General features: G+C 30.1%; 2 protein-coding genes across 2 annotated transcripts in view; both read right to left on the bottom strand.

Moving 5' to 3' along the window:
• Window positions 1-406, bottom strand: part of LOC136062659 (uncharacterized) — a 5,681-nt gene extending 5,275 nt beyond the window's left edge. The window contains exon 1 of the mRNA XM_065761993.1: window positions 47-406. Within this exon, the coding sequence (XP_065618065.1) occupies window positions 47-406 (360 nt within the window). The remainder of the gene's footprint in view (window positions 1-46) is intronic.
• Window positions 407-2,825: 2,419 nt separating this feature from the next.
• Window positions 2,826-11,970, bottom strand: LOC136062660 (uncharacterized). The gene is made up of 3 exons (XM_065761994.1): window positions 11,872-11,970; window positions 3,936-4,449; window positions 2,826-3,017 (listed from the first exon to the last, which is right to left on the bottom strand). Exons 1-3 carry the CDS (start codon window positions 11,968-11,970, stop codon window positions 2,854-2,856), a joined length of 777 nt encoding a protein of 258 aa, XP_065618066.1. The 3' UTR covers window positions 2,826-2,853.
• Window positions 11,971-13,960: the final 1,990 nt, after the last annotated feature.

Below are 13,960 nucleotides of genomic sequence, written 5' to 3' on the forward strand. Positions count from 1 at the left end.
AGATCATTCAACACTTTCTACTCAAAGCATATGAATAAGTACGTACCTTGAACCATAAAAATTCTCGTTGCATTTGAAGAGCTGCTCCTGATATAGCATTGAGCTTCTCTTGAGGTGCCAATCTTGCAGCTAAATGCAATATGTTGCTTCTATTTTCAAATCTTCTTTCTACTATTATTTCTCCAAATGAACCTAACTCATGAAGTAAGTTGAAGATGCTTTCATGGCGCTCCTCAACAGCAACATGAAATATGCTTTTTTTGTTATCTGTTGTCCATAATATATCAAAGTCAAAACGAATTAGCTTGACCATAAATTCAATGTTGCCTACTCTTGCTGCATCAAATAGAGCTTGTGGAATCTCTGGGGTCTCAATTAAATGCTCAACATCCCTTTTATAAGCCATAAGACATTCAGTAAACAGGTCATTGGCTACAGATTGCTTCGAGTTTTCCTGTTTGAACTTCAACCCTGGAATTGAAAATGATTTAAAAAAAAAGCTGTGCCTCGGTGAAATTTAATTTATTCAAAAAAGCAAATAGATCTAGAGTACTATAAAGAGCAAACATGGGTTTCATTTATTGTAGCACATTTAGTACATTCTAGGAGACATTGTAATGGAATAGCTACTCTCTTATCTTGTTATGTGCTTTTACCAGGAACATATATTCCTTATGAATGGATTATTAGGCTTTCGGTTAAATTTCATGGCATTGTAATTTTAATCGAGTCTGTATTGATTATCAAACATTCATGATTAAGAGTCAAAGATACAATTTAAAGTAGAAAAATTTTCTGGATTCCGATTCTTATTTGATTGCCCCCCGCTTTATTGAAATTCAAGCTTCGATAGCCTTTGAATTGCATCTCAATCAATTGAAAGATGATTCTCAAGTGATGTTTGAAAGTGGCTCAATCAATCAAGAATCAAGAATCAAGAAATTAGTAAGTGATGTATTTTAATGAAGCCAGTGTTATGTGTTTTGTTGGGGATATTACACAAAGTAATAATGGAAGAATAAAGTTAATATAAAAGACAAACAAAAAATAGATAACTTGGAGGCACTATATCATTTTCCTTAGACAATATTTGCCACCACACTATTGTTGTTAAAGGGTTATCGCAAATTTTTCCTCAGAATACAACCAAGATCATGTTGGGTTTTACAGATAACAATTCTGGAGAATGACCACATGATTTCTTATGTTTTTCAAGTGAACATAAACCTCTATTGATACTCATAGAGTTATATTTCATTAAAAAGCATGTATGGAGAGTTAAAATGTTTCATAAAACTGTTAACAAGGCTTGAAACCTCTTCAACCTTTTTGAATAATAATTACCAGAAAATTCAGCAGAAAATCGTGTTTCACGATTTTGTGTTTCACGATTTTCGATCGGTCAAAAATGACTTTCGATTAATCGAATGCTCTTTTGGATAGGTCGAATAGGAATCGAATAGCGATCAAGACATCTAGAAACTCCAGAATTATTTTCTTACCATTTTCGATCGATCAAGCCAAACTTTCGACCGATAAAAAATGTTGAATTTTGAATTTTCACTTAGAAAATTTCAGAACTTGAATTTTTACTTTATGAAACAATATTCTCCAAACTTAAACATCAATATTACAACCTATCCACGTATATACCTATACATGTTTTTCAATCCTAATTGGAACGCCTATGTAAGGCCCTATTATAAAAGACTTCATTGAGGTTGTTGAGTCAAACTTTGAAAAGCTAGTCAGTGAGAAAATCCTAGCTTCTATTTTCCAAGCTGTGTTTAAAGAGTAAATTAATATATTTCCAGTGGTGTTGTTGCTGCCATTGTGTGAATCAAGGCTGAAGCCATAAAACCTATCTCTGTACATTTGCTACTAAATTCAAAGGTTCAAGTTTGTGGGCGCACGCCATGGCCAGAAAGTTATCTACCAGGTATACTTTAGAATCATGGATATGTCTCAGATGGTAAAACTTCTATTTTATTAGTGGATTCATTCTTGGGGTTAGGATTAACCTTTTGTACTGGTTTTTCCTTTAAATGAGGTCCATCAATCTTTCAATTCGTCTTCATATAGTTGTATCAATTACTTAACTATTTATTGCTTTGATATGGTGTCATACTTGCTAGATTGTGGGGTTTTAACTTGTTAAAATTTGATCACGTGAGTTTTAATTAATTGGCATAATTTGTTTAACCTATTGCATAATTAATCAAAGAGGTCTAAACCTTTCTTTTCAATGAAGATCAAAGTGAATTTACTTTGTGTAGGATTAATTTCTTGAGTGTGATCTTGAACCCTTATTTATCATGAATAAATTTCAGTGTCATAAAATACTGCAATGTGACAACTCAATTCAAGATGTTTCTAATGAAGATGGTTGCCTTTTGAACTGCATATAGTAAATTTCTTAGCGATTGTGTTAAATATCATAAAAGTGCTGAGAAATCCCATGTTAGCCAATATTTAGCTCAAGAAAGGGATATGAATATTTGGTCCTTGAAGTCAAGTCGCAGTTTGTCTGGAAAGTTTTAAATTAAAAGAGTCAAAGCAACTTGAAGCAGATTGTTGGGTTATGTCTGTAAATATTATTACTAGGTAAAAAATTGAAGTATGAGTATTTTCAATTGTATAACTTCAATTCTAAGAGTAAAATTTAGGGTTTAATTCCTGAGATTTTTTTTAATACATTCATTTGTTTTTCACTTCACCAACAAATCACCTATGTTATTTAATATATGATATATTTTTTAATGTTAATTATGGTCATTATTAATGGAAAATCAATTGGAATTTATAATCAATTAATGTGAAAATTTGATTTAAATACGCTAAAATCAATCAAAGTCACAATAACTCACATGAAATATTGATGTGTCTCCTTAAAACTCCTGGCTGACTTTCATTAACAAATGCCGAAGTCTTGCGAGCTAACACATGCAGTGCAGTCTCTCCATTGCTTTCAGCTCTAGCTAAATTACTGTTGGCCTCCAGCATTTGCAAGGCTTCACCTACATTATTTTATAACACACAAATAATAATAATAATAATAATAATTTATTGAGAAGGAACATGTTGAATATTTCTTTCATGAAAGATGTAATAGACAAAGTATGACATAATCATATGTGAAAGAAAAGTAACAGTTCCTTTAAACAGCTTTTTTACCCTCATGCACTAGTTTTCCCCGAACAAAGTGTTGGGCCCCTGGAACTTTTGTTTAGAGACTAGAGAGTAGAGAGGCATGTTTGATCTCAATCAGATAGAAATCTATTATATATGAAGGAAAAAAAAAAATATGACAGTACTACAAATTATTTGATACTATAGTTTCAAGCAAAAATAAAATAAAATAAAATAAATGATGGCATAGTAAAGTTTGTTAGAGCATCGAATCTGAAAATTTAAGCTATTAAGTGAAGATAACCATTCAGTATATAAATCCGTACCAAAATCAAACCTTTATTATGTTTTGAACTTCAAGTCAATTCTAGCATGACAAAATCAAACCGTGAAGACCAAAAAGAAGGAAAAAAAATCAAGGTAGGAAACATTATAAATTATTCTTAGAGCAGTGACATTGGGGTGTAAAATTTCGCAAATGGCTATTACCTAAGTGTGTATTGCTAACATCTTTTAGCAATTATAAACAGTAAGTTTGTATTTATAGCAACTACAATAGCAAGTTTATATTTATTTTTTATTCATTTTTATTCTCACTTCTCTCTCTTCTCTGACTTATTAACTCTCTCCTCCTTCTCGCTTTCTCTCTCTTTCTATTATTTTATTATGTCGTATGTAAAACTAAGAAATAAGATAATGTTATAATGTTAGGTGTATTGTTAAATGAATTGATAAAATAAATAAAGTAATTTTTCAGAATATAAAATGAGTATTATTTTTAGAAAACTAGATGGGAATACTCTTACCATATAAGTTATTCTTAATACATGTGATAAATATTTCAGTCTCTTCATTTCCAACCATCGTAGTTTTACGATAAAGAAGCCCCACCATTTTATTGTGTCCTGAAGAAGCAGCCATAAGGATGGGTTTCATCGGATTCTCTCCCGTAGTAGCTATGTTCGGCAGGTCTCCATTTGTATCCCGCAATAGCATCGCCTTGGCAATTTCCACATTTCCAACTGCAGCAGTGAAGTTCAAGGCAGTGGCCCCAATCTCATTTCTAGCTGTTAGAGACACATTTTCAGCGGTCATTAGGTTGTTGTCTTTTATCCACTTCAATAATTTATTAACAAACTCTTCCTGCTTTGCTGCAGCAGCAATATGAAGAGTGGTTTCTCCTTTTATACCAATACATCTTTGAATGCGTGGCATGCCCTCAATAGAATTCCAATCACCTTTCAACGCAGCCAGATAAAGCCTCGTACGCTCTGTCCAGAGTGTACAGTCTGCTTCATGTGTAAGAGGAATTTCTTCTAACTAATTAGTAAAAATCATAGTTCAATGGAATAAAAAAATTTTTATCTAATTCTTAGTGTTATATTTTATACTCTAATTATATTTTTATGTTTTTTTTAAGGTAAAATATCATTTTTATCCCTAAACATTCATAAAAGTTCGTTTTTTTTCCCTTAAAGTTTCAATTTTTTTTCTTCACCTCTAAACTTTACAATACATTCTACTTTTCATCCTTCTTCTATGACTGTCAGTTTACGTCCTCAGCAGCTTATGTGCTAATTTAATTTTAAAATTATAAACATGTGGCATAGGATTAAAATTTCCAGTGAGACAAAATTACCCTCACACCCACGCAACCTTATCCAAACAACCCAGTCTCAAAAATCCCCAAATCTAAAATGGCCGATGCCACAGTCCCCTGGCCTCAATTGGCAACCCCAACCTGGAGACCGAATATCAACAACAAAGTGTTCATAGGGAACTCCAACTGTCGATTATAGAGAAATCTACATGAAAGTTTCACCAAGACATGCGTATATGGGTACAGAGCTCATTAAATCCATCGCCCACCAACAAATTTCAAACAGTACAATAAGAAATGTGACAAAATTCAAACACAGATTTAGTATTAATTTCACTAAACTTGAAAAAAAGAAAAATCATCAACCCTTTCACCCATATCAAAATTTTGGCATATCATATGCTAATCTTCCCAAAAAAAAAAAAACACACACACACACACACACAAAGCAACTTTCATTCAAGACCAAAATAATAATTTCTAAGATACGTCCAAGAGCAACTTTCATTCAACACTAAGAAGCCAAGAATCCTCCAAAGATCTCTCTTTTACTCCAAACCAAACCAATCTAGTCAATCTCTAAAATGCCTAGTGAATTTTCAACTAAACAAAAAAAAAATTCCTTCCTTAGAGACTTTCAAATAAGAAAAGGAATTGAGTTTTCTTCTGTGTAGCAAGAACGTTCAAATTTTTTATGTTGCTTTAGTACTTGTTAGCTTCAACAGCAAGGGGGTCTACCTTTAAACTCTTCATCGTCGGTTGGGGTTGTCGATTGAGACCAGTAGGACCATGGCGTTGGGGACCTGGGGTTCATAATTTTGTATTTGGGGATTTTGAGATTAGGTTGTTTGGATCGAGTTGTGTGGGTATGAGGGTAATTTTGACCCACTGAAAACTTGAATCCACGTGTGCCAATCATTGTGTGCCAAACGTTTTGTAAAGTTTAGGGGCAAAACAAACTTTTAAAAGTTTAGAGACAATAAAAAAAACTTTTGTGAAAATTTTGTTCGTTTATAATGGAAAATGAAATTATGTATTACATTATATTGGTTAAGAGTTTTGTGACTAAACTAGCACATTTTGATATTTCAACAAAATGTCCATGATTGAAATCTCCCACTTCAACTATCAAATTACAAATTAAATAAATAAAAATATATTTATTATATTAAATGTATATAGTTTGAATGGAAATTGATCTTAATTTTGAGAATGCATTCTTAAAGAAAAATTGATGATTGCAGACTTTATTGGTGATATTTTAGTCAGAAATATGCATTCGTTAATAACTCGTTGAATGCCTACACTACTAAACGGTGGGTAAGTAAAACATTTACCGTTATTTGAATTGACATTATTTATTGCCATTGCAACTTATCAATTAGCTTTTGTGTACCTGAAAAGGAAGATTTCAGTATTACATAGGAGTATCTGTCAAGAAGTATTACATAGGAGTATAAATTTTGAGATTGTGATGCATGACAAAATCTATGTGCGAGTTATTTACACAAACCAAATTAACACGACAAGCACAAAGAGATAATTCTTATTTGTCAAAAAGGGCAATCCCTATAATTATAATGGTTTGTAATTCTGAGTACTGGCCAACCATAATCTTTTCTTTTCTTAATTGGGTGTAAGACTCTCGGCCCTTATAGCTTAATAATATTCTTTAGAGAATAATTTGTCAAAATTGCATCGTTTGAAAGTTAATTGAAAAAATAACTCATCTCTTCATGGTTCTGCATGAAACTCGTATTTTGAAGAGAAGAGTTTCATGTGAAGAGGCATGATCCACTTATTATTGAGACAAAAGCATTAATAGACCTAGGTTGAGACAGCATCTAATACTTTTTAGAATAGTATTGGCATTTCAAGACGTGTGTCTACGTTTAACCACAATTTGACTCCTTTTGTCCACTTTAAATATAGGGGTGTGGGGTGTGATGTCAAATGTCATAAAAAATTTCAATATCTTCTTCATCACCAATTGGATTTAAGGTGGAGTGGCATAACTCACGGTCCGACAGTTTAATTATTAAGTTTGTGTTTTAAGTGGAAAAATAAGTCATCATACACAACTCTTTTTTTTTTACAAGATAGAAATTCTATTCTAACTTAATTTAAGTGTATGTGTATGTAAAATTCCCTCCTAGAGACTTAAACCTCGGCCCTTCCCTCCCACTCCCCACAAACACTTATACATGTGAAGTGATCATTGCGCTAATGGTGCGCGGTAGTATAAACAACTCTTTTCACAATAACACAAAGTGGTAAATTTTGAATAAGAGATAATAAAGTGATGTTAATGATGTATACATGTTAAATCAATAACATGTCCACTTTAAAGTAAATGAAATTTTAAGAAGATTAAAGTAATTTCACTTTTTCCTTAGTTATCAAATAATTTTATAATTTTAATTAATTTATCATGAAATGAAAAGAATGTCTTTTTATTCCTAAACACTTTTTAATATATTTTTTCCTCTTTTTCTAACAAAAAATCCTATCTCATGTTGAAATCAACGCATATAATAATAGAGTAGTTCCTCTGTTACCACACCATTTGCCACAATTTTTATCACTACTTGATATGTTAGATTATGAATGATAGACAATCACTTTCAAATAAACTCGTCACCTTTTTTTCCACCATATGAATTTTTCTAGAATTGATGATGTTTGTTTGTTGAAAAAAAAAAGTATTATCCGTAAGACTTCAAATCATGAAAAATGTCGTTGAAAATGGTAATTCATGGTTATGAGCGCATAATCTAGTATGACATTTGGACTCCAAAAAATTATAAAACTAGTAAGGAACAAATTAATTAATTTCCTAACTACTTGCTTTTAGAGTTGTTGTATTTGTGTTTACGCAATTTCTATTGCAACTAAAAAAAAAAATCAATTATGAATATTGTAAGTTATATTTCAAAATAAAAAGGAATTTGATATTCTAATGAGCTCTTTAATTTTATAAATTAAAAAAAGGTAGATTTGCACCTAAATTTAGTACAATTAATATCAATCGTCAATGATTTTCTGTTTTTACAAGAATATTATCATATATGATTGAGTTGAAATGTATGAAAAATTATTTTATATCTATTTTTTTTATTAATACTAAATAGATGTTAGTTTATTTTCCCCTAAGTTTTGGCCCCAAAAAATTAAATCTAGTCCATCTTCATCCCAGTGGTGGCTTTACATTGAGGTCATGGTGTTCATATGAACACGTTGACTTGGAAGGAAAAAAATTATATGCATAATTATTTTTGAATTAATCTGTTTTTGTCTATCTTAAAAAAAATATTGAACATTTTGACTTGAAAATCCCACATGGGCAACTATAATCTCCACTTTTTTAATGATGTGACATATTGATTTGGGAAAGTTGTGAAATTGTTGTGGCTTTTTTCGTGTCCATATCAATGTTACAAAAATCATCTTGGCCTCCAAACATAATTCTTAACCCATTGCACATATAAACAAATAAATAAATAACAACAATAAAAATTAGCCCAAATAAAAGCAAAAATAGGTCAAACAACAACAAGATTAGACCAAAAAAAAAAACAAATAAACAAAATATTCAACAAAAAATTATAAAAAAAAAAAATAAGTTTTCATCTACCTATCTCCTTATTCCATCTGTTGATCATCCATTTGCCTTTCTTCTGGCCGTCCGTCTCATCAGAGGCCTTATCAGTACTCAAGTGGTTCACTCTGATCAACGTTGCCCTGCCAAGGGGTTATATCCCCATTAATGCGGCCAGAAGGGTTAGGTGAATGCATTAAGTGCGAATGTGACAGCTTGCTCTGGGCTTGTCCCCTCCCCAAAGGTTATCCTTAGAATGCCGAGGACGAACAGGTTCTCGGCGTGGGTTACAAAAGAAGTTTTGTCTGACTTAGCCTTGGCTGGTTAGTCCTCCTCGGCGTTGGCCTTGTGCCTACTATGCGGTGGGCTATGGTTATCAGGCCCACGGGCCCCACAGATATATACAAGTTTGATTACAATTTAAATTGCTTTTAACTTCTATCAAAAAAGATATATACCCTGTTATAAAAATAAATAAATAAATAAATAAATAAAAACTATTTACCCACGTTCCTAATTTGAAAAAGAGAACCGGGTGGGTGGGGACATTATCCCATGTTCTATCCAAAAAGGTCTACCCCAGCCCTTCTTCTTTTTTTTTTTTCTTTTTTTTTTTTTTCAAATTTGTGGATAACTACACATTTAAAAACTCTTCAATAAAAAATAAAAAAATAAAAAATTTACTCAAGTAAAATACTAATGTTCAAAATGCTAAAATTTCGAATAAAACTACCACTCTCCCACAATCACATGTTATCTCTATATGTTAAGAGGATTCCCATTTGCCTTTTTCTATTTTTTTTTTTTTAAGAATGCATTTACCAACTTGAAGCGGCATGCCAAGGTTTTCGTCTTTTTTCATTTAATTCAATTACTATTTCCTTCTCCTTCCTCACTTTTTTTCCCCCTTCTTTGTATTTTTTTTTTTCTTTTTAAGAAACTTTTTTTTTATACCATCATTGTATATGTTTTTGGCGTTATTATTTTTTTTTTCATGTTAATTTTACAATTAGGTATGTAGCAACCTCACAAACTCCAACCTCTCAATTATGATTTTCATTGACAATTCATTATGGATCCGAGAAAGTAGAGCCACCAATCACATGGTTAGATCTCCATTAGTTATTTATTTAAATAGTTGATGATGTGGTGATAAGATTTTAAAGACTCCATGATAGAGTTAAATTCTAAAAAATCTTTATCTTTATTCTGAACAATTTTAATAGGATTTTCAAGAAAAATGATCTCATCAAAATTTAAATCAAACACAAACTCTAACAAACTTATACTATTATCTTTAATAACACGTACGCTAACTTTGGTTTGTTGATTAAAGTTTTTTTTTTTAAATACTTGGTTTAACCCTAATTTTTTAATCTCTCTCAGGTTCACGTACACACAAATTTTTTGGATTGCATTAAGGAGTCATTGGAATGGAATATTAGATAAGTTTGGGTGAGAGTTGTAAAAAAATTTCTTTTGTTATAGAAACTATATTTATCATTATTTACTACTCCATAAAAAATGTTACGTACCTTTTTCTCAGTTTTAAAAGTTGTTGATATATTTGAAATTTAAACTCATTTTAACTTTTGTTATGGATGTGCAGTTAGTGGCTAACTTTTAGGACTAAAAAACTAAAATTTTGGATTAAACAAAAATTGATAAATGTTATTATTATTTTTTATAAAAGAACAGCAACACCATAAATAACGTGTATCTCCTGCTATAAAATTTTAAATTTAAGCTTTTATTACTTATGTTATGAATGTGTAGTAAATGGCTAAATTTTAGAATTAAAAAACTACATTTTAGGATTATACAAAAAATGATAACTACCATACATAAAATTTGAAAAAAAGAACAACATTAACAACATTATTTCACCACAAATAATACTAATCACACCCCTAGATTTTTTTTGTGATTAAAAAATGTAATCTCAAATTATAATAAATACACTAAATTAACCGTTACCTAAAAAATAAAAGGACCTCTAAACTAGTATTCTTTTATTTGTGCACAGCATGAATCTATATGTTGAGGATGACTCATAATCATATGACCACTTTATTCCTTTTTCTTTTTCTTTTTCTTTATTTTTTATTTTTTATTTTTTATTATTTACACTTTTGCATCTCTTTGTATAAAAAGAGTCATGTCCGGGGAGATAGTGGAATCCTCACGCGCGTGCTGAGAAACTAAAATCTTCTTTTATTTGTGTACAGCATGAATCTATATGTTGAGGATGACTCATAATCGTATATTCGTATGGACCACTTTATTCCTTCTTTCTTTTTTCTTTCTTTTTTTTTTTTTTTTAATACTTTTGCATCTCTATGTATAAAAAGAGTCATGTCCAGGAGATAGTGGGATCCTAAAGTTAGTGCTCCTCTAAGATTTAACAATTGCGTGCTTGAACGAGGAAAAGTCCAAAAGATTGATGACTGACAACTCATCCTCCCACCTCCACTAACAACTTAACAACGTGAAAGTAAAAAAGGCATTACTAAAAAAATGTGGCTGTTTATATATATATATATATAGATTTTTGTTTTAATATATAGTGTTCACTTTTAATGATAACTTTTTATCATCAAACTAATATACTAATCTATTTTTGGTGTAGGTAGAGATTGAACCCCAAATCTCTTATTCAATTACAAAAAATATTACTAATTAAGCTAACTGGAACTCACAAAGAAATGATGGAGTTGACAAGAGGAACAAGATCTCTTCTCCTCCCTCTTAAGATTGAGAAATAATACATCTACAATATTCTTACAATAAATCATAAATGACAAATTGTTATGAGTTGTTATTGGTGGATAAAAATGTAATTTAAGTGACAAGTTTAAATTATAATCAATTAACAACTTATCACTTACGATTTGTTATGAAAGTGTTATATAAATATTGTGAACGTAACACTTTTCTTTAAGATTTGATGTTTTTTTACTTGTTTTTAAAAACCATTATTTTATGGATTTTGTTAGTGAAAGATAACATGGCATAGTCTGTAGCATTTAGAGAAGTGATACGGTTACAATATTTTCATAACAAATCTTAAGTAGTAAGTTGTTCAAAGATTTGTTGCAAAATTGTTGTGAAAATATTGTACATGTAGTACTTCTCAAATTTAAAGGATCTTGATCCATGTTGGAGATACAACATATTTTATTACATTACTGTGGGGTCAATTTTTGTAGACCAAGCCCACAAGATATGGAATATGAGCTCAATGAACCCAAGACAATAAATTTGTAGAGCGTGGGTGAAAGAACTGGGTCGGATAGGAGTTAAACAAGAGTTGGCTATGGTATTTGTGAACAATCTAACATGCAATCACGTAAAAACAACAGTAAACATAATGTCCGAAGAGGAATTTTATTGAGTGAAATTAGGTTACAAGTTCCAGAGCTACAGTAAAGTGGTTCTCTCCCTTTCTTTTTTTCCCTCCCCTTTTATCAGGGGCTCTCCTTCTTTATATAGCCTCTTTCCTAATCATCCCAACCGTCTACTTGTCCTTCATCTGCTAACATACTTGAGTGTAGGTCACATCAAGCATCTTCCCTAGCTTTTTGGGAGTGGCGGTAGTTGAAGTTGGACTGTTCAGAGGTTTTCTCCACATAAATGCGGCCATAAAAGTTGCTGCAGAGTATTAAATGCGGTGGTGGCAGCTTTTCCTTGAGATATTTCTTCATTCTTATCATTCCCAGGAACGCCCAGAGCTTACCTTTGTCACCAAGGTTGCCAGGAAGGTCATTTGGGCTTTCTATATGTCTATTTGATCAGAATTATTTGTATCCGAAGAGTGAAAACCTCCTCGGACAAAGAGTGAGCTCTTCGGATTGTACTCTTCCCCCATCTTTGGGTTCATTGCCCTCAAGTAAACTATCCCAACCCATTATTACTCTTCGGACATAAAGTAGTCTCAAAAACAGGGCCCCAGGCCCAATTGGTAAATCTAGGCTTTTACCCCCCACAATTACCTTTACAAACTGATGTGTTATCAATTACAAAAAATAATTTTGATATTCATTTAATTTTGTTGATATTAACAAACTATATTTATTATTATATTAATTTGAAAATTATGCAATAAAATTTGGTTTGCTTTTAGAATTTTTCATGAGAGAGATTTCATTAGAGGCAACAAGAATTGGTTGAGAAAATATGGTAAAATTTAAGTACATTATTTTAAGTGTAGTTCATTAGATTTCTCAATTAAATTTAATATAATTACATTAAATTTAATTGATTTTAGAAAAACTAAGACTATGTATCATATTATACTAAAATTAGCTTGTAACCCCATGCATATGGATAGATATATTTAAAAGATACACATTAAGATGCATAGTATAATAATTTTACATATATAATTTAAATATTATTGATAATCATTCTTATATTTTTTTTTTAACTCTTTAAAAAGTCTTGTAAGAATGTTATTAATTAGGTAGAAAATGTAAATTGTTCATTTTTTTTAAATATTTTTATGTTCATTAATTCTAGATTCTTTGATTTTTGTACACAATAACTTACTTGAATAGATATTTATGATATAGTTCCACATTTTATTTTGAAATTAAGAAATAAAACTCTATCTAAAAATAAATAATTTAGAACACATGGCGCAAAATTGGAATTCAATTGTATAATCTAATTGAATTTTCTCCAAACTTTACTTATTAATATATATATATATATATATAATTTTTGTGCCAAATGAAATTTTTTTTGTTATAAATATAAAATCATTCAAACTCTTTCTTCCTCTAATTTTATATATAGTGTTAGATATATGATTATGTTTTTTATGATTTATTTATATTGGACTCGTCATTTTCTACTCTAAATTAACTCATTTAGCACCAAAAAAAAAAAAAAAAAAAACTTTGATTAGATGGAACACGTGCCATAAAATTAAACTCTAATTGAAATCCAATTTTTACACTGAATTAACTAATTTGGTTTTAAAATTTAAAATTTTTTATTATATGGGACACGTGGCGCAAAATTAAACTGTAATTGAATTCCAATTTAAAATTTAATTGAATTTTTTCTTAGCTTTACTTATATATATATATATATATTGATGACTTATAAACTTGAATTGTTTTTAGTTCTACAAAAAAAAAAAAAAAAAGACTCATAAATATAAAATCATTCAAAAATTATATTTGTTAAGGTTTCCTTATATTGGACTCCTCGTTTTTTTACACTAAATTAACTCATTTAGTACAAAAATTAAAAAAACTTAGATTAGATGTGATACATGTCGCAAAATTAAACTTTAATTGAAATTCAATTTTTACATTGAATTAACTCACTGGACACAAAAATTTAAAAACTTAGATTAAATGAGACACGTAAAATTAGATTCTAATTGAATTTCAATTTGAAATCTAATTGGATTTTCTCTTAGTTTCACCTATTATATATATATATATATATATATAACTGTAGGATCTGAGTCTTTCCAAATGACCTACAAAGAAGTTGCCAATATCACTTACAAATAATTCATAATTGGAAGGTGCTTTTGCATCTGAAGTTCTAAAAAACATAAAAACTCATTTAATACTCTAAAAACTATTTTATTTATTTTAGTACACCATTTTATAATT

This window comes from Quercus suber, unplaced genomic scaffold (genome assembly GCF_002906115.3).
Source record: "Quercus suber isolate HL8 unplaced genomic scaffold, Cork oak 2.0 scaffold_437, whole genome shotgun sequence".
Lineage (NCBI taxonomy): Eukaryota > Viridiplantae > Streptophyta > Magnoliopsida > Fagales > Fagaceae > Quercus > Quercus suber.